The 24,264-nt window shown below is 55.4% G+C and overlaps 1 protein-coding gene across 3 annotated transcripts in view; it reads right to left on the bottom strand.

Annotated features, from left to right (window-relative positions):
* Positions 1-5,608: 5,608 nt before the first annotated feature.
* The window catches only part of Epha8 (EPH receptor A8), a 30,317-nt gene continuing 11,661 nt past the window's right edge, over positions 5,609-24,264 (bottom strand). The window contains exons 4-17 of one of the 3 annotated variants that reach the window (XM_063235721.1): positions 19,111-19,266; positions 16,840-17,175; positions 13,647-13,771; positions 13,420-13,582; positions 12,214-12,307; positions 11,501-11,568; positions 10,562-10,726; positions 10,263-10,448; positions 9,956-10,017; positions 9,215-9,424; positions 8,383-8,532; positions 8,113-8,303; positions 7,706-7,879; positions 5,609-7,542 (exon numbers count right to left, since the gene is read on the bottom strand). In XM_063235721.1, the coding sequence (XP_063091791.1) occupies positions 7,428-7,542; positions 7,706-7,879; positions 8,113-8,303; positions 8,383-8,532; positions 9,215-9,424; positions 9,956-10,017; positions 10,263-10,448; positions 10,562-10,726; positions 11,501-11,568; positions 12,214-12,307; positions 13,420-13,582; positions 13,647-13,771; positions 16,840-17,175; positions 19,111-19,266 (2,195 nt within the window). In that variant the 3' untranslated portion in view covers positions 5,609-7,427. The other 2 variants (XR_010042993.1, XM_063235722.1) reach the window with 2 other exon arrangements.

Genomic DNA, 24,264 nt, shown 5'->3' with positions numbered 1-24,264 from the left:
TGTAAGAAACTGAAAGAGTAAATAAGATCTAAAATCTACACTAGATATTGTGAAAGGGAAAGAAACTGCTCAAGAGGAAAGAACAACTGGAATGGGAGAAAGGAGGAAAGATGAAAGGGAAAAAGAAAAATATACCTATGTATACAAGATAGCTAAGATAGTTATACTACTGATTTCTTTTAGCTCATTGAAGAGAATGTGTGTGCTTATATTGTCTGATCCATTTTAAATGCCTATATCTTGTAATCTGAGCAACCACTTTAAAGACAATATGCAATATGTTAACCATTGTTAATTTCCTATTAAATTGTTATGAAATTCTGTGTCCTTTTTTATTGACTTTTCCTTTTTAAAATTAAAAAATGATAAATCTGAGCGGGAGATATAGGTAGTGACCCCATGTGATAAATGATAAAATGAGCGTCAAAGAAAAGTGATGTCCTCAAGATCACACAATAAACTCGACCCCAAGACAGGGCGGAAACCTAGAACCCCATTCTGAGTTATTTGCTGGTGCATTTATCACTCACTGGATTCTTATCATGAGCCAGCCCCAGCTAACATGGCAATGATTCTGGCCTGAATCAGACCACAGCAAGGTACAAGATCTCCCCCAGTGCGATGTGAGTGCTTCAGCTGGGAACCCCAGAGGTCTGTGGGGTCTCAGGGAGGAGAGTGTCTAGCTCAAAGTTAGGTGAGAGGTCACAGAGGCTGAGGTCTGCAGTGTCAGCTGGGATTAGCACAGGGCAGAAGGGGAAGGAAGAACACCTTTCAGGGAACAAACCAGTGCGCTGGCATGGAAAGGGCAGAGGATATTATGTGCCTGCATCTGCCTTTCTGTGGCTGGGGCGGGGTTTCCCTGTGGAATAGCTGGGCAGTAAGAACAGATGGACTCAGAGACAGGCCAGATAAGAAATGATCACTGGGGGCTTTTGGACACCTCTTTTCCAGATTCCTCCAATTGCCAGGTTCCTGGCAATATTCCTTGCCAGGCTGGGAAGGTCTGAGTGGTCCAGAGAGTCATCTCCCAGGGGTCTCATAAAAGGTCCAAGGACAGCAAAGCTTGCTGCAGAGCAGGGAGACAGCACAGATGCCGTGTTTGATAAAAGCCGAAGGAGCCCCAGGCATGAGGTTCTCCTTTTGCCCTCACACTCTCCCTGGGGGAATCTACTGTCCTAGGGGTGACTGGACGAGCTAGGGGGTAGAAGTGGGCCCAATGCTTGTTCAAGGGCTTTCTTTTAAATGTGAACTACAAGGGGTTAGGTGACCTAGTCTTGGACACAAACTACGCCTCTAGTGCTGAGTGAAGTTGGGTGAGGCTTTGTCTCTCTTTGCACAGGCTTGGATTAGTTTAGCTAAGAAACAAGAAGGGGGTAGAGACCAAAGAGTCAGCTGACTCTAAGTCCTCTAATTCTAATAATAAGAGCAAAGGGGATTATCCCAACATTCTGATTTTGTGATTTAGCTCCTCTGTTCTCTCCAGCCCATGAGCATCTTGAGGGCAGGATTATCTTGTTTGCTCTGGAATTCACAAAACCAAGCATGGGGCTTGTCACAGAAGAGGTGTGCTGTAAACATTGGTGTATTCATTCAACAAATATCTATTGCTACGTGCCAGGGTTAAAGCATTGAGTAAATGAGAGGAGGTCCCTGCCTTTTCAAAGTCTAATGAATGGTAGGGAGGTAAGTAAACGAGTAAACACACCTAAGTGACATAACTTCCGCCAGTGGGCTTTAACAAGTGACATCCGTAGCTGCAGCTGCGTGGACAGTGGCTCGGGTGAGGGGCCTCTCCGTGGTGTTCACAGGTGGCTGAGCCTTTGGGGGACGCGGAAGAGCTCTGGAACACAGGGAAGAGAGAAGCAAAGAGCTGATAGGTCCAAAATACCAAAGCAAGGGCACCCACTGGGGGAAGAAGGTAGGAGATTGAAGAACACACAGAAGCAGCCTTCGCTGAATGTTGTCGGCCTGTACAGGGGTTTGGACATTTTTGTAGCTTGATAGGAAGCTTTTGGAGGATTGCAAGCGGGGACATAGCATGATCCCGTTTATGCTTTTGAAAGATCCCTTTGGCTGCTTGTGGAGAACGGATTATGGGGAGAGACAAGAAGCAGGAAGGGCCGCAAGGAGGCTCCGCAGGGGTCGGAGAGGGAGCTGAGGGCTGATTGGCTGCTGCGAGCCGGCCCCGCCCCCCGCGCCTGCCCTCCAGCACCTCGGACAGCGCCACCCGCGCGCCTTCTGCAGAGCAGGCTCGGCGAACCTCCCTGGAGCTGGGGGCGGCCCTGGGGGCCCCTCCCGGGTGAATCTAAAACCAAATTCACAAAACTTATTTGTTACAACAGTTTTAAGTTCACAGAAAAATTGAGTGGGGGTACAGGGGGTTCCCCCTCATCCCTATTTTCCTGTGGCTTTGAAATATGCTTCGTTTTCATTATAGAGCATTTCAACATACAAAAAAAAAAAATCCAGAAAATAATATAACTGGCCCAGATGTGTCCACCATGAATAAAATGTGAAAATTAACGCTTGGCCATATTTGCTTCAAAGTTTTACTTTTTAAAAAGGAAAATCCGTGAAACCTGATAGGTACAGTTGGACTGAAGCTGCGTTCGCCCGCCCCTCGCGTGTTTTGTGCTGTCATTACCCCGCCACGCAATCAAAACCCGTACGCTCTACTGTAAGATTTTTTTGTTTCAGGTTTATCATATGAAAATGACGGAACAATATGCTCCTTAAAAAAAAAAAAACCTCCATGTTAGATTGTGGAATCTCACCCGTGCTGACGCGTGCTGATCCGCGGACTCGCTTTAACCGTGGCAGATGACCTCATCGTGCTTATGAAGCAGTTTGCTTCCCTGATGACTGGCAGTTAGGCTTCTCTCTAGTACACACTAAGATGCAGCGAATATCCTATTTACGGTAGTCCAGGCGTGGTAGGGAACTCTGTGCCCCATCCAGGTGCCTTTACCCACACCTGGACTCATCCCCCAGCTGCTGGAGTGTTGGCCACTAAGGGGTCATAGCTGCTGCCTTCTTACGAGATGCCCTCACCCACGGAGCTATGCCACCCATCCCTGTGTAGCCCACAGAGTCACTGACTATTACGGGCATACAAAATACGAGCTGTCTCTGCCTAGGCAGATCAGCTCTGGTGTTAATGCTCCTGAGCTCCCTGTGGGAGCAGATTGAAGCTAATCGCCAGCTGAGAACACATCATTGCTTAGCATCTCCTCCCACCCTGTGTGTATTCCCGCTGCTCTCTTTCACCTGAGAGCTGTCCCTCAATAAATCACCTGCTCAAGAATCCCTAAGCCAGGCACTGCAGGGCACACCTGTAAACCCAGCACTCAGGAGGCTGAGGCAGGAGGATTGCCATGAGTTCGAGGCCAGTGTAGGCTACATAGTGAGTTTAAGGCCAGCCTTAAGCAGAGCAAGACCTTGTTTCTGGAGGGAAAAAAAAAGAAAGAAAAGAATCCCTGTCCCAGGTTCTGCTTAGGGAAACCGTTAGTGGTGGAGTTGTCTGGGTTATAGATGGTTTGTCTTAAAATTTGCTAAGCACTTCCAAATTGCTCTCCAAAGTAGTTGTGCCATCTACATTCCCACCTGCAGGTTATAAACACTGCTATTTTCCTGACACTTTCATAAACACTAATGTTAAGGACTCATCAGACTAATGTAATATGGTGGTCTCGTTAGTATTTTAATATGTATTTCTATGTTGACCAGTTTAAAACATACATTGCATCTCCTTGTCCACTAGTTGGGAATCGTTTTTATACCTTTATTTGCCATTTAAATTTCTTCCTCTGTCATTTGGTCATATCTGACCCATTTCTCCTATTGGCCTGAAGTGTTTTGAGAAAACTGCCTGTTTGGAGTTTTGTGGTCCTGAAGATTACACTTAAGGCCTTATGCATGCTAGGCAAGTACTCAACACATCTAAACTCTTAGCTCTTCTTGGTAGGATTTTAAAAAATTATTTTGGGAACCAATTCTCTCTTGGATACACAGGTTTCAAATGGTTTCATATACTGAGTGTGTGGCTTAAAAATCTTTTTGTCATATAGAAGTTTTTGCTTTTCATGAAATAATTTATCAGTTTTCTTTTATTATTTATGCTTTATGTCCTGTTTTCTACTCTAAGATCAAAAAGTTATTTTGCTCTGCTTTTTAAAAAGTTACAGTTTGTTTTTTACAGCTAGGACTTTAATCATCTTGGAACGTATGAGTGGTGTGAGTGGTGTGAGCAGAGACTCAAATTTATCTTTTTCCATAGGGAATTTGGTGGTCCTCACGTCATCCATTAACTAGACCACACTTGCTTTTGTCGTGTTCAAGCTCTCATATGTATTTGGATCTATTCCTGGGCATTATTATTTTTTTATCTGTTGGTCTATTTCTGGGATCTAATGGAACACCTTAATTATTATATCTTCATAATGACTTTTGGTATCTGTTAGGGTGAGGCCGCCTTCCCCTTTTTTCAAAATCATCTTGGCTCTTCTAAGTTCTTTATTATTCCATGTACATTTTGGGATGACCTTGTCAAATTGCAGGGGAAACTCTAGTGTGATTTTTAGTGGCAGTAAATTGTGCAGATCAAATTGGAGGGAAACAGCTAACTTTGCAAGTGGTGCCCCCTGCCATCCCCGCACATGGGGTTCCCCCCAGCCTGAGTTCTTTATCTCCTCACATTATGTGCCTCACCCGGGGCTGCCTACCAAATGAACCTCCAAACCCTGCTTATCCTCTGTGCCCAACGAAAATGCTTCCTTCTCCAGGATGTTCTCAGTTTTTTTTTTTTTTTTCTCTTAGGTAACAGCATGGTGCTTTGTGAGGAGGGGACTGGAACTGAGTTTGGAGCCTAAAGGGAAACACAGCAGGCTTGATGACAGACAGATCTAACTTTATGTGGTGGTGGTGGTGGCTGTGATGGCTCTGCCACATGGCACATCCTTCTGCCCCAGTGATTTCTCTATCCCCACTCTCCCAATGTGAGGCAGTCCCAGGTGAAGACTTCCCTCTGCTGACCTTACCTGGTCACCTCTATTACCGAGGGGAATCAGCCCAGAGATCCGAGTCATGGGCTTTGATGGGCACAGCTGGCTCTGCTCTGCTCCTGTGTCCCCCCCCCAACCTCTAATGCCACCACCCTGGCTCCAGAGCTGTGGCTTTTACCCCGGAGCCAAGGTGGTCCTCAGCTTCCTAACTGTGGACCTGCTCACCCTGTCTTCCCTCCTGCTCTGTGGTCCTGGGAAGTTGTTTCTATGAGTAGTTTCTTCCATCAACAGCTGTGTTCTTCCCCAGGACTCAGGCGAGGGCACTGTCCAGCTCTAAGGACTGCACTGTGGTGGTGAGCGCCATCTGCGTCTTAGAGGACAGAACCTCCTTGCAGACCACAGGCTTTAAGTGTAGCAAATCGGGTTTGATTCATCCCCCAACCCCACGTTTGACTTCAGGCAAGTTGACCTAGATGAGATCCAGCCTCCCCATGAGTAACATGGGTGCACTGCTCACTTCTTGGGAAACACAAGGAGCCCAGGAGGAAACGGTGAGAACAAGATTACTCCTTTCCCCACCAGCAGGGACGGGAAACATGAGACATGAGCAAAGATGAGGCAGAATTTATTCTATTTGTGGGTAAGTTCAAGACTCAGGATGGGGACCACTGAGAGGCAGACCCCTGGGACCCGAGAGGAACCCACTCAGAGCAGGGGCCACACTTCAGCTAGTGCCAGCCCCATGTACCCCTGTAACTGTGAGGATCCCAAGCCCACAAACCGGGTGAGACTGGGGTGGGGTGGGGAGGAACACAGGGTCCTCCCTGCTCGAGTCCTGACCGTGTGTCCCACTTCCATAGGAAGGAAGAGCAGCTCGGCTATATAGTAATATAATATATAGAGGTGGAGAGAGCTGGCCGCGGCACCTGGACAGGCTGAGACTCCCCAAATTATTGCAGAAGGGAAAGGGGGCTCAGTGCTGGTGACTCGCGGGGTAGCTGTGCTGGCTATGGGGAGGAGCAGGGCAGGGGCTGGAAGCTGGGTGGCCCTGTGGATCTGGCAGGGGATGGGGGGGTTCCTTGGGCCCTGCCTGCCAGACATCCCTGGGATGGGCCTTTCTCACCCTGCGTGTTTTTTATGTGCTTTGAAGAACATTTTTGCATTGTCAGAAGTGAGGAAAAAATACTCTGACATGGTAGAAAAGAGATATTTACATACCCTGGTGGGCCGTAAAGGGGAGGGTCTGTCGGGGAGGGGTGCTTCCCAGGCCCCTGCTTCCCACCACAGCTGGCTGCCTGGGGAAACCGAGCCCCGGGGTGGGAGGCAGGAGTCTCCAACCCTGAAACTCGGTTGCTGTGTGACCTTGGGTAAGGTGTCCCTCTCTCCAGGGTGGGTCTTCTCACATGGTACAGGATGGCGGGTGGGGCTAGGATCTTATATTCCTTGACCCCGGGGCAGGATGGAGTGGGGATGGGGTGGGGCTAGGCGGTGAGATGTTGGCAAAGGGGCTTCCACTGGAAGAGACCTGGTGTTGCAGGGGGCACCAGAACCAGAGGGGAGTCACCAGCCCCTTGGCCCCTGCCAGGCAGCCGAAGTCCAGCCAAGGGCATCTTGAGTGCTCTACCCTGATGCCTATGAGAAAGGTGGCCAGAGGGACTGGCCAGGAACCCTGTTTTCCTGTTGAGCAGCAGTGGGAGCCAGGTGGAAGCTGCAGGTGGCCCCCCAGCTGGCGGGAGGCCCCGGACCTGAGATACAGCCGGGGATGGGCTCACCTAGGCGGGGACCAGGGCGGGCCCAGTGCTGGTGTGGTTCAGAAGCAGCCCCTGGCTCCAACCTCCAGACATGCCAGAGGGTAAGCAAGAGCCACTGCTCAGTCCCCGTAGGTGCTGGGACCTGGGCAGTGCCACACTGAGTTCCTTGCTCACATGAATGAGTTCCTGATTCATGATCGCCCCAGTCACACGTGTGTGGCTCCAGCCCCAAGGACAAGCACACACATTCTAACACTTGCACAGCATGCTGGGACCTGATTGTGGACACACAGGTGATCACACATTTTCCACATGGCCCCCCGCAACCTCATGAGATCACACCCCCACTGCACACTCACACACACACACACACACACACACACACACACACACACACACGCACGCACACACGAGGCAGTGAGCAATGTCTCTGTTGGACTCTGTGAGTCGAGGCCCAAGGCTCTGGCAGAAAGGAAGCCCTCTGCCCCAGGAGGCAGCTGTCCGGGCCATGCTGAGCACCAAAGGCCCAGTCCAGGTATGTGACCCTTGTGACTCCAGGTACTGCAGCGGAGACTTCGCCTCCCTAGCTCCTGAGAGCAGGACAGGCAGAGCTCTGGGGATGTTCTGACCGCCGCTGACTTGGTCTTCTGATAGCCGGCATGACCTTATGCCCGAGTTATAGGTGCCGACGGGGCCCCTGGGTGCTGGTCAGCTGGGCCCTCATGGTCTGGATGCTGCCCAGGATCTTCTTCTGGTGGCCCATGAGAGTGATGCCCAGGGCACGCACGTCCCTGCAGAGGAAGTGAAGTGCTGACCAGGCTGACCGGGGAGGTCTGGGGCCAGGAAGACAGCCCTGTGCCTGTCCCCTGGAAATGCCCCGCTGCAGGCCCTGCCCCTGCCCTGTCCCCACCCCACGCCCAGCAATGTGCACTGCCACCAGCACCCTTCACTCACTGAGCATCCATGCGCAGCACCATGCCCAGCGAGGAGTAACCGCCGGCGGCGAAGTGGTCTCGGTACCGGCCCATGCGGATGGAGTCCAGCCAGTCCCCCACGGTGAGGCCCCCGCCGCCACCCCCGCCCCCTCGGAGATCAAAGCAGCTCCTGGCGAAGGCAGGGGGTGGGCACCTGATGCACAGGGCCCTGTGTTAGTGGCCTGCCAGGGGACCCCGGCACTGGTGACCCTCAGCCCCCCTCCCAGCTGAGCAGTGGGCAGAGGGTTCTCAAGGTTGGATCCCAGGGAGGTGGGGGATAGAGTTCGAGCCCAGGCTGGGTCTGGTCCAAGGTCAGCCCAAGCTGACTCAGGGAGTGGACTAAGTCCAGGCTTGTTCTGGGCCGGTGCTGGAGTGGGGGCGAGGCACCTGCCGGCTGTGGCCGTGGCTCTGAGACTCTCAGGGCTGCGAATCAGCGCGTCCAGGACGCTGACGATGTGGGAGAAGCGAGGCCGCTGGGTGCGGTCTTTGTGCCAGCAGTCGAGCATGAGCTGGTGCAGGGCTCGGGGGCAGCCCATGGGTGCGGGCAGCCGGTACCCCTCCTCCACAGAGCTGATGACCTGCAGGGAGAGCAGCGCTGGGCTCAGGCCACGCCTCCCGCCAGGCCCCTGCGCACTGCCCGCCCGAGGGCGCACTCACGTCCCGGTTGGTCATGTTCCAGTAGGGCCTCTCGCCATAGGCCAGCACCTCCCACATGACCACGCCGAAACTCCACACGTCGCTGGCTGAGGAGAAAGTCCTGAAGGCAATGGCCTCTGGAGCTGTCCAGCGGATGGGAATCTTCCCGCCCTGTGATGGACAGGAAAGGGTTGGGCAGCTGAATCTGAGCTTCTTCGTCATCCTGAGTCAGGGGATCTCTCAGGCCAGGGGGGACACATGGCCCCTGCCTTCTGGAAACACCGGTCCTGCGGGGCAGACCTCACAAAGCACAGTGAAGACAGGATGGAACACTGTGCAGAGTGCACAGCACTCAGTAGCTGCTCAGTAAACGCCAGTCAACAGGTCAAGGTCTGAACCATAAGGGAGTATGGAAAACAGGCCTGGGCATTTTTAAACTCCTCCTCTCCCTTCTCTCTCCCCTGAATTTCTTTGGTCCCAGCCTCTCTTCTCTGGGGAAACCTGACTTAGAGGCCCAGTGGGAGAGAGCTAACGGAGAAGCTGTACCAGGCTCCTGCTCACGGCAATTCCAAGGTACAGTGAGAGAAGCCCAGGCTTCCACAAAGCACACAAGAATACAGCTGCTTTCAGAGAAAGATGTGGAATCTGTGTGTGACGTGGAGGAAGTGACAGTTGGAACCAGCCTTGTATTCCCCAGGCAGCCGGTGACCAAGAAAAGGAAGGCAAAACTGTCCCCGTGTCCCAGCGGGGAGATTCCCAGAGGCTGGAGGTGACCCTGAAGCTGCTGCCCGCAGGTGTCCTGGGAGAGCCCCCCATGCCATCTGGCTCTTGGGGCAGTGTGCGGGCCACGTACCGTGGTGGTGTAGGCGGCGTTGGGGTCATCCTCCAGCACCCGGGAGAGCCCGAAGTCAGACACCTTGCAGACCAGGTTACCATCAACCAGGACATTACGGGCGGCCAGGTCTCGATGGATGTAGCCCAGGTCTGAGAGGTAGCGCATGCCGGCACCCACACCTCTGAGCATGCCCACCAGCTGCATGATGGTGAACTGGCCGTCATGGATCTGCAAAGGGGCATGCCATGGCATGTCATGGGCTTTGGGGAGGGCAGTGAGGGGCCTGGCCGCAGGGCAGGTGTCCTGCTTGCATGGGTGACACTTGAGAATGGAGACGGCTGCTTCAGTGGTGTGTAGTCCTTTTTTGCTTACAGGAACACCTGCAGTCCAAGGGCCCCCGTGCACCCTTGGCAGCACTGGGAGGCAGGTGGGGTGGCCACAGCCTCCATTTTGCAGGAGAAACAGAGGCCTCACAACCCCATGCAGACACGCAGCAGGACAGGGATGTGAATCTAGCCACCTCTTCTAAGGTGGTGGTGTAGGCAGCACTAGACCCCCACAGACACCCCTTTTGGCCTGGCAGGTAGACCCCATGGAGCAGCAGGACTTGGGGTTGAGAGGCGTTTGAATGGCTGGCCCTGAAGACCCTTCCTGTTTCCCCCTGTTCCAGGGGCGATGGGTCACACCGTCACCCATCACCCTGGCTGGACTCCCTACCCCCAGTCTGATCCATGTGGGCAGTGAGGCCTGGACACGCACCCTCAGGAAGGCGTCCAGAGAGCCGTTCTCCATGTACTCGGTCACGATCATCGCCAAGCGGCCTGGATGGTGGAGGGGAGATGGTTGGCTTTTGGCAAAGGACGGGGCTGTTCACTGGTAACCCCAGCAACATGCCCCACCCCAGAAGCTGGGTTAGCACTGAGGGTCCCAGGGAGCCTAGGAGTCCCAGCAGGGTCATCCGAGGGCCTGAACCAAGGGGACAAGGGCAGGAAGAAGGCCCAGAGGAGGACTCAGAGCTCCGTCTGTCCAGGAGGGGCCCTGCAGGCTGCCCTTACCCGGGACCTACCGCGCGTGACGACGCCTTCCAGACGGATGATATTGGGGTGGTCAAACTGGCCCATGATGGACGCCTCACTCAGGAAGTCCCGCCGCTGCCTCTCTGTGTAGCCAGCTTTGAGGGCCTTGATGGCCACAGGCACGTCCTGCTGCCCCGGCACCCGCAGCCGCCCATAGCAGACTTCTCCAGACTCCCCTGGACATCCCAAGAAGGACTGGTGGGAGAGGGCAGTGGGGCCCTGCTGCTCTCCCCAGCTCTCCCCCTCAGTTTCTCTCTCCCTCCTGGGCCCCCCTTACACCCCGGCTTACCTGAACCAATGATTTTCTCAATGTGGATCCTGGAGGCCTCAATCTCCCGCGTGAAACCATGGCCTGCCCGGCCCGGCTCCTCATAGTTGTGGGGTTCTGCATAGAACTGGGGCTCTGGCAACTTCCCTGGGGGGTGGTGCAGGGGCAGGAAGACAGGCGGGGGTGCTGAGGAGCCAGGGGAGAAGGGCTGTCAGCGGGTCCAGGAGAAGGGCTGTCAGTGGGTTCTCTCTCCCAGCATTCTCTGGGCCGGGGGTGAGTCTTAGGTGGGGAGAAGGGTGTCTCTGGGAACCCCTGGATGTAATGGCAAACAGTAGGTATCCCACCAATGTGTGCAGGTGAAAATGGGGCCTCTGTGGAGTAGTTCTGGTGTCTGGGTTGCTGTGTGTCTATTGTTTTCCATGGTCACTTCTAGAGTCCTTGAGAGCTTTCTAAACTGCTCTAGGTAGCGACACAGCCAAAAATGGATTTTATCACAGATGCCAATTCAGACTGCCAGTAGTTTCCTGAAAGACCGGTCAGAAGGATTTGGAGCCTGCATCCCAGCCAGTGAGAATCAGTACTAATCCTAATGGGCACAAAAGTGGGGTCCTGGGGTATCCCCACGTTTGCTTTGATCCCTATAAAATCCTGGAAATCTCCTTGTAGGAAATCTCCTTGTCCAAGAGTGTGTGAATGTCCTGAGGTCCCACGCAAAGTGTGTAGGTACACACGTCCACACTCTTTCTCTGGAGGGTGAGAGGTCTTCTGCATCCTTGAGGGGGTCTGGGAGTCACCCAGGGGAGCAGACTGTCCCTCTGGTCCCGGGTCTCTGTGACACCTGGTATTTCTCTCTGAGGCCCTGGCCTTTCCTGTGGGCACCCATCTCCTCCTGAACTGGGCCACTGGCCCTGCCTGGGGCCCCTGGGCACCCCTCACCCCAAACCTGGGCCCTGCACGCACCCTGCCCACTCTGGTAGTGCATCTTCTCCTCGTCAGAGTCCTGGAAGGCCTTGCTGTAGCCACAGTGCCTGTGAGGACAGTCACAGCAGGAGACAGGTCAGGGCTCCTCTCTTTGAGCCCCTTTTCTGATAGGTCAGCTCAGTCCCCTTGTGAGGGCTGCAGGGGAGAATCTCCACCTTCCAGCCCTCATCCCACCCAGCTGAACTGTGACAGTCACAGAGAAATCTGCAGCCTGCATCACACCCTCAAGTACTGCTGAGCCTCACAACAAAGCCCCGTCAAGACACAGAACCAACCCCAACTTCACTCCACTGCATGGCTTTGACGGACCCCTTCCCTTCCCCGGCCTTGGTTTCTCCATCTGTTCCATTGTCCTTCTGATCTCTCCTGTCTGAGATGCTAAGCCCCATTCCACCTCCACCTCCACCTTCCTCTGGAACAGAGTGGGAGAGAGGAGACAGGGACTGAGAGCATGGTCCCACTCTGACAGGCTTGGTGTCCCCTCTCTGGTGTCTACCCACTGTGTGACTTCTGCAAGTAATTTAACCTCTCTGGTCCCCAATTTACCCCCCTGAAAAGTGAAGCCATATCATCTCTGCCTCACTGAAGCATCACTGAGATTAAACAAGACAATGTGTTTGGAAATGAGGGGGATGGGGTAAGCAGGAGGCACAGCACTTGAGAAGAGGGCTTGGGGGACGAGGACCACCTACCTCTTTTTGCAGATGAGAAGGAGAAGAAGTACAACTAAGCCTGTGATGAGCGTCAGGCAGATCCAGACGATGGTCCGGGTGTCATAACGGGGCCCTGAGAGGTCAGGGGGTGAAGATGGGGGCTGCTCAGGCCCTGGCACCCGACAGCCCTCCCAGCCTGCCCAGGCACCCCAGGGCCCAGCGGGCAGCCTCCATAGCCAAGATACAGCCTTCTGCCCCCACCCATTCCCTTTCAGCTTCCCCCACAATCCCTGTGCCTGGGGCTGCCTGGCTTTCCAGTGCCTGGAGCCACGGCTGCCGAGCTGTGTAAGCTGGGGAGAGTCACTTTCACCTCTCTGAGCAGAATACAGATGAGCCCAAAACACCTGTCCTGCCTGTCACTCTCAGTCCCAAGATGGAGCAAGCTGAGCACTGCACATGCAAGCCTGGCTTATCCCCCACCCCCCAAGGCCCTGCCGGGAGAGCCCAGCAATATCTGCATTTTCAGATGAGAAAACCGAGGCTCAGAGACCTCGAGGAATTTTCTCCAGGCTACTGAGTAAATGGGACAGAAGGGACAGGATTTCCACGTCCACTCTCAGGGTGATTAGGACTCCCAGGGACCAGGGGAGTGGCAGGAGGCGGGAGGATACGGTGGGGAAGGAGAAAACCTCTAAGCCAGCTTTTCCCAGATCCCAGTGCCTCAGAGCCACCTTGAGGGATGTACAAACCCCACGTGGGGCCCCCATGACCCGAAGGGTTGGGGCCCTGAGGTAACTTGATGCTGCTGGCCCCAGATCACATCTGTGGACTCCTTGGGGGTTGGCTGCAGGATGTCACAAGAGAAGGACCTGGACCTGGGACCCCAGACCTACCAAGTTCTAATGCCCTGTGACCTTGGACAAACTATTACTGCTTTGACTCTACCTCCTCCTAAACTGGGAACACCGGCAGCACCATCTCAGAGTTGCCTCTGGACGTTTTAAGTGGTGCCCTGGCCCTGGCAAGAGACATCACAGGCTTGTGATGCTCAGTGATGCTTTGGAAAACCCAGCAGGGGGAACGAGCTGTGGCCTTCTGTGTGGCCTCGGGCAAGCACCCATCCTTCTCTGAGCCTCGATTTCCTCCCAGCAAAAGCACAGACAGCAGCGCCCTTCGGGGCAGGACCCCTGCGTGGCACCGCCCCCTTTAGCCCCGCCCCCTTTCCCGCCCCGCCCTTGCACTCACGGGGTTTCCCGGTCTCCACCTCCATGGCCTGGCTGAAGCGGCCGCAGCCCGCCGAGGTGCGCGCTCGCACCTGGAACACATAGCGCGTGCCCGGCTTGAGGCCCGACACGGTGGCGCGCGTGGTGACCGCCTTGAGCGTGGAGTAGCTCTGCGTCTCCTTGTCCTGCGGAGGGGGCGTGGTCAGCGAGGCCCCGCCCCGCCGCCCGCCCGCCCCGGCCGCCCGCTACCTTCTCGTAGTACTTGATCTCGTACTCCAGGATGATCCCGTTGGGCTGCTCGGGCTCCTGCCACAGCAGCGACACGCTGGTCTGCCCGGCGCGCTCCTGCCTGATGGCCACCACCTGCGACGGGGCTGGGGAGCCGCGGCCGGTGGGTGGGGGGCTCTGCCCGGGCCCTTTTCTCCGTCCCCACCTCCCAGGATCCTAGCTGCTGATCACCCCTTCCCGGACCCGGGGAGCCAGCGCCCCTGTCTCCACCGCACAGCCAGGGACTGCGTCAGTCCCGGGTCTGCACAGCCTGCCCGCGTCGGCGATGCGCGGTGGGCTTCATCTGGTCAGGCCTGGCTGCAGTGGATGCTCTGGATTTCTCCCACCTGAGCTCAACAGTTGTCTGGCACAGCTGGTCCCCCAGCTCGTCTCACCCATCCTCCACCCCTACCTGTTTTCCCGAAGGAAGGTGTTGCGTATAGTCTGCCAAGGCCAGACTGAAAAAACTGCCCGCTGCCTGCAGCCCTGTCCAGCCCTCTCTCTCACACCTCCCGTCCCTTCTGACTCTGCCCCACCTGGCCAGTTCCTCCCCGTCCTGTCTGCCCACTATTTTTGGGAGCTCCCTGAAGGCAGGGACTGCACAAGGAGGTGCCAGATAAATGCTGCTGGATGACTCTGTATTTGGAAAACCAAGAAGCAACTGCAGAACTGTGCTGGGGGGCTGGGGGCCTGCCTGGGATGGGTGTGGGCTCACAACTGGGCTCCCTCTCTCATTAGCAGGGACCTCACCCAGTCAAGTCACTGGCTGTCTCTGGGTTACACAGGGGCAAATCTCTGCTACAGTAAAGACAAAAGTGAGAGACTCCAGCTCAGGAGAAACCCTGAGCAGGAGAAGCCCTGTGGCAAGGAGGCCTCAGCGTTCACAGCCAGTATCCCAGGAAGTACTGAGCCAGGTAGGCCTACATGGCAAAGTGAATGTGCTCTCAGTCTGAAGCCATTTAAGAGCCCAGGGCCTTGTACATGCTGGGCAAGGGCTCTGACTGAGCTACATCCCCAGAGCTTTTTAAAACACTTTAAGACTGGGTCATTAAATTGGCCCTGCAGAGCCAGGATGGTCTCCAATTGCAATTCTCCTGCCTCAGCTTCCTCTTTAGCTGTGTCTGGCTTCACTTACACTTTTACAGTTTACTCAAGGTGTGGCATGCGTCGGACCCATTCATGGGATGAGGCAGAGGGGCGCGTGAGTGGTCCAGACAACACATGAGAGGGGCATGGACCAGAAAGTGCTGAGCATGGAGTGGAGGTGATTGCTGTGCAGGAGAGCCCCTGAGACTTACAGAGGACGATGTGCCATCGTGGGGCTTGAGTAGCCTGTTGGCCAATGGTGCCCTGTCCTAAGACCAGGCCCTGTGGGAGGTGTAAGGTGGGGTGCGGTTTGCGTGCCACTCGGAGTGGAGACAGGAGTGTGCACTGGGTCCCCCTGACAGGTCTGCAGCTGGGGCTGTTGGTATGAAGGTGGGATCACCTTGCAGAGATAGCTCTGGGCACATGAGAGAGGAGGGCCCAGGACGTGCCTGGGGACCCCAGGCCTTGCAGCCAGGTTGAGAAGAAGGGGGACTTGCACAGATGGAGATGCACAGGCCAGACGGAGGTGGAAAGTGGGTGCAGTGGGCATATGAAAGCAAGAGGAAGACACACTGAGGCCAAAAAAAGTTGGGGGGAAGCACCCATTCCATGCACCCAGGGTGCTGAGAGTGGCTGAGGAGAGGCGCCTGGCAGGGTTGCTGCCAGCGGGCCCTCCAGGGAGCTAGCGGGTACAGTGGGCCCAGCAGAGCTGCCTCGTCCAGGAGGTTCTCAGGGAAGAGGAAGGGCTGGGTGGCAGGAAAGAGTGAGGTTCAGGGGGCTGTGGTTGTCCTTGTAAGAAGGGGCGCACTGGATGCTAATGCTGCAGGGTTCTGCTCTTCCTTCCGCCCCGCCTACCAGCCTCCTTTCTCAGTGGCCCTGTGGACAGCAGGAGGAGGGCTCTGAGCACCAGTATGCAGGTCTGCGTCCCAGTGGTGCTGGCAACCTAGCACAGAGCCAAACTCCAAGCACTGTTAGTGGCGGGATCTCACGGGGAGGTATTCCTGTTTATATCGAGAATGTCCCCCAAAGCCTCACGTGCTCAGAGGTGTGGCTTTAGGAAGATGACTGAATTGGGGGTGCAGACTGACTTGCTGTTAGGAGGTAGGGCCTGGCTAGAGGTGGGCCACTGGAGGTGTGGCCTGGAAGGGTTGCTCTTTGCCTGGCTCCTCTCCGCTCTGCTTCCTGGCTGTATGATATGAGCAGCTTTTCCTCCACTGTGCCCCCCTGCCATGCTGTCCTAGTGGACAATCAGACTAAAGATGTGAGCCACAATGAACCTCTCCTCCTTTAATCTGTGGGTGTTGTGTCCCAGTGACAAAGCAAGTCACTAAGATGGGTGAGGCTGGGGTATCAGGAGGGACAGCCTGGACTCAGAGAGGAGGCTGCTTTACAGGGAATGTGGAGACCTGGGTGCAAGTGTCCACTGCTACTTCCTATGTGGACAACACCGGGCAGCTTTCCGGGCCACGGCTTCTCCATCAGTGTCCAAGTGGAGCTGCAGAGCTGGGAGGAGCTTGAGGGGTCCTAGGCACATCAAGGGTGGCTGTTCATAGGGAAGCTGCCCTCGGTGGTCTCTTAGATCAAGTGGTCACTGTAAACAGGAAGGTCCCACCAGAGTTTGGAAAGAAAGAGCTTCCAGGGGCTGAATTCTGCCCAGTGGCCAGCTAGCAGCAGATAAATGGCTGAGGGCTAAACCAGTGCGACCAGAGCCATCCCAGGGGCAGCCACAGCAGCTGCGCTGGAAAATGATCATCAAAGCGATTCTAACTCTTTGCTTGATTTTAATTTTGAGGCAGGGTCTTGCTAAGTCCCTAAGTAGCCCAGGCTAAGCTTGAAGTTATGGTCTCTCTGCCACAGCCTCTGAGTACTGGGATTACAGTACTGGGTACTGGGATTACATTACTGAGTACTGGGATTACCATGTCTGGATCATGTTTTACATTTCTAAGGGCATGAATTGCCCTTAGCTCTGGGTCCTGGTAGGGAAGGCAGGACCCAGAAAGGCACCTGCTTGCCCCAAGCCCACAGCAAGACCAAGTATCACCCTGACCTGAGCCTGGGAGGCTGGGGCTGGCACATCTCCACATACCTGCCTGGTTCGTAGTGATGTTGACCACGGCAGCCTGGCGGGGCTCGGGGCTCAGGTCAGACACACCGTTGACAGCCTCGATCCAGAAGGAGTAGTTGGTGTGAGCCAGCAGGTTGGCCACCAACAGGCTGGCCTGCACCAGGCTCTTCTGCTGTGGCACGAAGCGGGTGCCGCTCCCACATGCCTCACAGCGGCTCAGTGTCCATGGGCAGCGGCGGCACACAGCATTATAGGTGATGTCACTGCGGCCACCTGGGTCCAGGGGAGGGGCCCACTCCAGGGTCACAGAAGTCCCATTCACACTGGAGATCAGATTCACCGGTGCTGAGGGTGGCCCTGGGGGACAGAGGACGACAGAGGGGAGAAAGGTATTTCTCTGGGCTTGTCCAGTCTCTCCACTAGAGAACTCTCCTGGCACTTGGGCCAGGAGTTCCCCACAGGAAAGGCACCATCACACACAGAGCTCCTTAAGAATAAAGTCACGTATACTCTGTCCTTTAGAAGCTCCCTGAGGACAGAGGCTGTGTCTCTGCCATCAGACTGGTGTCAGGGGCTGGGCCCAGAAACTGAAGCTCCAGCACCAAGCAGGACCCATAGCTTTCACCCAGACCTGGAGGGAGACGCTCAGTCTGGGGTGCTCAGAGCAGCCTGCTTTCCTGGCTATTTGTCCCCACCATGCATTCCTTACCGTCTGTTTTAGGTTTAATGTAAACTGTCACTAGGCACTTGTCATGGCATAAAGTGGAGCCCAGGAAGTCCCTCATATGTCCCCCAACAGCTAAATATGCCAAGCGGCCCCACCCCAACCCGTCTGGGCTGCACGAAGACTTTGCATAGAGAGGCGGCCAGCTTGTTGGGCAGATCATGGGATGGGGCCAACAGTGGTCCCGGTGGGGAGGAGCTGGGAGGACTTGGGGGGAATGAGGAGCCTGGACTTCAGAATCCTAATTCTCAGATTCCTAGGCAGGAATTGTGAGGTCTTCAGAAACCAGAACTGCAGGATCTCAGAATCACAGGCTCTAACATTCTGCAGAGAAGACGTGTTTGCCATCGGGAGGGTGTGGAATACTAAAAGCCCAGGCTTTTACAGTCTCAGGATATTTAGGATCTTCAGGCACTGAATTACAGGGTTTGGAAAGAGACTAGAGTCCAGCCAGCTGTGCACAAGTGCCTACCACTGAGAGCCGGGCTCACCCTGCCTGAGGAGCCACGCTCTCGCCCTCTCATGCTGTCTTTTTTGCCTGACGGGTCCCATATGGGGACACCGCACAGGTCTGGCCAGAACAGTGGAGGGCAGGAGGGCACATGCGCGTGGCTGGCACACCAGGTGTGAATGCACTGTGCCCTCACAGGACTATGCAGGGGGCCTGAGGCTGGGGAGCGATGGGGCTGCAAAGCCAGGATAGGGAAGTGAGGTGCTTTTCGTGGGCCGTAGCTCCAGGCTAGGGTGGGCTGTGGGCAGCTACTGTGGGGAAAGGGAAGGACAGGATGGAGGAGCCACAACACAGCCCACCAAGACAGTCACAGGCAGGCAGCCGATGGAATCCCCAAGTCCTCTCAAGAACACAGCACCCGCACCTGCTCTCTAGGCCTTGCAAAGCCTGGCGTGCACACACACGCAGTACCTGCTGAGCTCACCAGACACATGCTCCAGCGTCTGAGCCCCCTCCAGGTATCCTGACATCCATGTAACGCCCCCAAAAATCCTTTACATGAGCACACTGCGCACTCAGGGGTACAAAGCTGCACAGAGGTCTTCACTGGACACAGTCACACCATCCCTGTGGTATCCTGGAGCACACACAGACTCACACACACACACACACACTCCTTGCACACACTCATACATGTACCACACACACAGGCAGCACCCAGCACACAACAGTTCCAATGGTCCATCTAGGATGATGGTGACAAGGTGCTGCTGAGTCCCCTGCACCCACAGGTCAAAACCTGGCTTGCTCTCAATCACTAGGATGTCAGGATCAGAAGATGACCACGCTGCTCTGTGCTGGGAAGACATCTGCCCTCTAGATTGGCAAGGAGAAACCAAGGGCAGGAGGGAGAGAATTTCCTAGAGAGACAGCAGGTGACCCATGACAAAAAACTGGGAGTCCAGAGTGGTCAGGGCCACTGTTAAGGAGTCACCGTCCTGTCAACCTCAGACCGGGCGTTGGCCCCACAGGACCCTGCCCTGCACTACCCACAGACCTGGTATGGCTGCCAGCCCAGGCTGCGGCTCCAGGGTGCTGGGCCTGGTGCAGTACTTACGGGTGCAGGCTGCGGAGGGCGGGTCCAGGGCTGCGCGGTAGTAGCTGAGGTCACAGCGGCAGGTCTGGGCAGCAGGGGCTGCAGAGTGGCTGTGTAGGGGACATCGGGCGCACAGCTGGTCCCCGGGGGCTGATTTATAGAAGCCCAGCTCGCAGGCTGTGAGAGAGAAGGCAGCTGCAGGTAAGCAGGCTGCGGGACAGCTCTCCGTGGGACCCCCAGAGGGACAGCATTACCCAAGCTTCCCCACATTTACAGATGAAAAGACTGAAGCCCAGAAAGGGTCTGTATGAGAGCAGAGCTGGGCTGGGGCCCTGATTCCTAAGTCACAACCCCGAAGTGAGCAGTGAGCTACTCCAAACTCCGCAACTCCTCCTACAACAGGCCTTCCCACCCCATGTCCAGCCCAGTGTGAAGGGCCAGCCAAGGCCAAGCTCCTCAAGAGAGCTGACCGGATGGGACACAGGCTTCTCCCCCGCCAGACCCACACCATCCCTGCCACCTCACTGCCGCCAGGGACCTCGCACCAGCCACTGTCGCCTGCTTTCTCTCTCACCTGGATGAGGCCTGCAGCCTCCAGCTCTCCCTACTGGGCACCTCCCAGCTCGCCAGCAAGATCAGTCACCTGCTCCTCTATCAGGTGCTTGGCCCACGACCAGGCTGCTCTGGGCTCTGAGACACAGCCCTGAACAGGACTCCCGGGGCCTCCACACCCAGTTAACAAAGCTGCCATTGTGTCCAGCAGTGAAACAGAGGATGCCTGCAGGAGCTACCTCCCCAAGGAAACAGGGGAGGCTGAGTTGTAACCTGCAGAATAACAAGCCAGCCACGCAGGCAGCAGAGACACCATAGGTTGAAGGGATCTCTAAGAAGTGCATCTTACTCTGTTCTTGTTTGCTTAGCCCTTCGGGGACTTTCTGCCTGACAAGAAAAATCTGGCATCCAAAGGCCTACCAACTGGTGCAAAACTTACTTGCAGCTTTTTTCACCCCTGTCCTGAGCCCTAACTAAACCACTGGCAGCAGGATGCTTCCTGCCTCAGGACCTTTGCATGTGACATGCCTTCTTCCTGAAATGGTATTTCACTTTTGTCTACATGTTGAATTCCTCCTTCAGTATTATTTTTAGCCAATCCTTCATTGCAGCAGCCCTGGGCCTCTCCATGACATACACATACACACTCAGGCACTGAACATACACACCCTGAAGCCACCATGCCCCTCCCTGTGCTGCAGTCCCTACTGTCGCACATTCTGTGTGTCTCACTCTCCTCCTGGACTAGGAGCAGACCCTGTGGGCAGATCCTGGCTCATCTCCAAGTCACCAGCACCGACACAGGCTGCTCAGAGCAGACGCTGCTTAACACTGTTGGAGTTTTCCAGATGAGAGGCCCCCATCACTGTCTGCCCTGGGCAGAGAGTGACCCCAGGGCCCCCAGGTAGTTCCACCCAGCCAGGCAGTGCCCAGGGCACCCTCAGAACCAAAGTCCCTCACAGTGGGGGCAGCAGGAAGCTCACTGGGGTTCCACTCCAAAATACCATCCAGGAAGCCTCCGTGCCACAGAGTTTTACTTGCAAACATCACTTCACGGCATTTCTTCTTTGCATGTTGATTGTATCTCTTTATTATAATAGCCAAAGCCGAGTTAATTTCTAAAATTCTACAAACTTGAGAGAAAACCTGGCATCGGGAGGGACAGCAACCCCCTAAGTGGCTTTGGAGATGGGGCCTAAGGAGCTACAAGGGGTTAAACAGCTGCTGGGGTGGGGAAAACGCACCCCAGTTTTGTGGCACCCCACCCCCACTCCAAGGGAGCCCAGGAGAGAAGACGGGCGGATCTGGGCGGGGGTGGGGGGCAGTGCCCAGCACCCACTGCTATGGTTGGTCCGATGCAGCTGACCTCAGTGTGACTGCTGGGCTGGAGAGGAAGCTGCTTCCAGAGCTTCAGCGCCTTGCAGGGTTCCTGGGTTCAGCTGAGCCAGGACACAGAGCCAGGCTGGGACACTGCTGCCTCCTGTCCCCCCTCTCACCTTGCAATGTCCTCCCCTGAGCTTAGAGGTGGCTCTTTCATTCTGTCGCCTGCCAGTCGGCAGTTCTCACACACTCAGCTAATACCCATATGGCTATACCGTGTCAAGGCCAGATTAATCCACGCAATGAAAATAAAATAATCTTTAATAAGAATACTAATCACCAGGCCTCAGGGAGCCCCGAGACCTGGTGGCTGGGCTGGGAATTCAAGGCTAAGACAGATGGAATAGCTCTGGGCCGGGGCCTGGCCCTGCTGCCGACCCGTGATGCTTCCGGAGTCTGTGTGGCCCACACACCGGGCCCTGGGCCAGGAGGGGCTCCTGCCCCTGCCGAGGGCACCTTGCCCAGGCCGCCTGTCAGGCCGACAGCTGCCCGTGGCCCTGGGCACCTCTCTGCTGTCCCCTGCAAAGAGCTTGAGATTTGACAAATAAGGTGTCCGCCTGTGGACGACCAAAGGAAATTAATTCTAAATCAGATTTTAAACACAGTCAGGAAGGCAAAGGATGTCTTTGTTCGTGCTCCCCTCCGAAATGAGGCTCTGATATTTATAGAAAGATGATTAGGGCCGCAGAGGGTGATTTATATTCTGTGTCCAGGTGACAGGAAAAATGGCAGCAGGGACTTCAGACTTCAGACTGTGCTCCATGCGGGGAGGCTGAGAGTCCCTGCCCTTTCTGGAAGAGCCATGGGATGTGTGGAGAGTGGCCAGGTGCTAGGGGAGGTCACTGGGTCAGGCCCCGGCAGTGTGGGGAGCTTTCTGGTTGGAGAGCTGGGAGATTCGAGATGCCATCAACCACTCCTTGCTGTGCAGCCCTGGCCTGGTCACTTTACCTCTCTGGTGCAATCTCAGCAAGGCCCCCGCAGAACTATGTGACTTGAGGTTCCTTCTCCTCAGGGCTTCACTGCCTCCATCTGTGACACTTTATGGGGGGCTCTGAGCACAGCTGAGAGAATAGAAGCCCAAGGCAAGAGAAAGAAAGGTACTGGCCCTGGCTCTGGCTGAAGGTCCCTTCTCTTGTTGCTAGAAGGAAGGGTCCAGGGGTGGGTGAGCCAGCACCCCCTCCCAGCCCATCTTCTCCACCATCTGCTCAGAGATCATGGGCAGCAGGTCCTCAGACTGGCCAGAGCCCAAAGGCTTCCAGAGGGCTCCTGAAGACAGGCTCTGGGAAGGGTGGAGGGGCTGCCTTACGTGGCCAGGATGGTCCCCGGGGTGTCCCCAGCTTCTGCTTGGGCTGGATCCTCCCCACTCTCGGGCTGCCCACTGGGGAAGTGCTGGGGCTTTGAGTGAGGTGAAGAAGGGGACACAGAGGGGCTGCCAGGCCCAGCTCCACCTGCAGGCCTCCGCCTGGGACCTGTGCTGCTCCTTCCAAATGTGCTGACACAGTGACAGAAGTCCACCGACAGGCCTGCAAAAGTTCCTTCCTTGTGTGACTTCAAACTAGCATTCCTTCCTGAATTGTTCTGCTTGTAGTGCACTATGAATTACTGTATTTTATAAAACCTGTAATTATCTTGCAACTGGCATAATTATGTTGTATTAGGATTTAAATGCAAAATTCAAAATACGCTGCCATTCCCTAACCCAGCCTTGGCATTTCCTTCTTTTTTATTAATGGGCCAGCGCCAGGAAGTGGGCCTGGCCTTGGCCTCCCCCAGCCTCGGGATGTCCTGTTGCTCCTTCCCTGGACTTTCCTACCTCTGGTGTGCTGTGGACCTGCAGCAGGGAGCCCCTCACTCTGGGGAGTTCACAGGGCTTCTCATCCTTAGGACGGCCTCTCAGAAAGGTGTTGTAGTCCCAGTGTGCACGAGAGCCACTGAGGCCCTCCCCTTAGAGCAGTGTAGGGATCTGATCCCAGGCTGTCAGGCTCCAGAGGCCCGAACGGCTTCCTCTGTCCACCAGACCTTCTTCCAAGCCCACTGTCCACCTGCCAGGTTACACGCAGAGTTAGTGACAGGTTCAGTGTCAGAAGTGACATCAGGTGGGCCAGTGTACACTGCTCAAGGTCAACACCACCTCCAGCTCTGAAGTTGCCAGGGAAGGGAGCATAAATAATCCAGCGCTTTATTCTGTGTGCCCTGAGCCCCACCAGCCTGTGGGCAGAGTGTCAGGGGTGGGCTCAGGAAGCCCTGCAGAGGTGGGAGACGGGTCCAGGCTGCAGATGCTCAACAGAGTGGATAACCGACCTAATAAATGAGACTATTCACAAAAGTCCTGCACATGGCAGACATCTGAAATCTGTCTGGCACAGAAAATAGCCAGACACAGGACGGGACAAGGCCAAAATCCTTCACCTGCGCAGAGAAAGAGAGCTCTGACTGCAGGTTCCTGTTCCACCTCTCACACAGTGAGAGCCCCAGGGAGACCCAGGCAGGTGGTACCACATCTTGTGCCTCAGTTTCCCCTCCTGTAAAATGGAATCATAATCTTTGCCTTGTTACAATGATCAGTGAACCTGTGTGAGGCATCTCCCTATAAACTGCAAAGGCGACAGGGATGTTTGTGGTCGGTGCCACAGCATGTCTGTGATAAAGACCACAAGAGGCCAGTAGCCTAGACAACAGCCACAGAGCACAAAACAAATCCAGAAACAGGCACTTCGGGGCTTAGGCTGTGGGACAGGCAAAGGCTGCAGCAGCGTGAAGAAAGGTTTCTTGGGAAAGCCAGAAAGCCTGAAAACAGGAAGAGCTGGCCACGGAGAAGTTGTCTTTACGCAAGACGACTCCCAGCTGGACACGGCTGGGTACAGACGGGCCTGTGTGTGGCCTGATGGTCCAGTCTCCGCCTTGCTCAGTCCCAACAGCACGGAGGAAATCTGTCTTCCTGTCAGGAGCAGAGCAGGGAGGCTGGAGTCCCCTGCCCCTAACTGCAGTCCCCAGGCCCTGTTCCGTAGAGTAGAGGGCAAGGAGGACATTCCTAGTGCTTGCTGGGACTCAGTCCCAGATTTCACAGAGGATGTTAGAGACAGGCTATAGTATGTATCCCGGCTCGCCCTCTCTCTTCCCCCTACCCTGTCTCCCTCTTTCTCTTTTTCTCTCTCTCTACCTCTCCCAGCACTTTTTAAATTTTGAGACAGTGTCTCATCAACTTTAAGTTGTCCAAGCTGGGGTCTAACTTGCCACCCTCCT

The sequence above is a fragment of the Cavia porcellus genome, unplaced genomic scaffold (genome assembly GCF_034190915.1).
Source record: "Cavia porcellus strain 051 isolate PalLab524CR breed Dunkin Hartley unplaced genomic scaffold, mCavPor4.1 scaffold_25, whole genome shotgun sequence".
Lineage (NCBI taxonomy): Eukaryota > Metazoa > Chordata > Mammalia > Rodentia > Caviidae > Cavia > Cavia porcellus.
The sequence above is the reverse complement of the archived record's forward strand: the minus strand, read 5'-3'. Positions and strand labels throughout refer to the sequence as shown.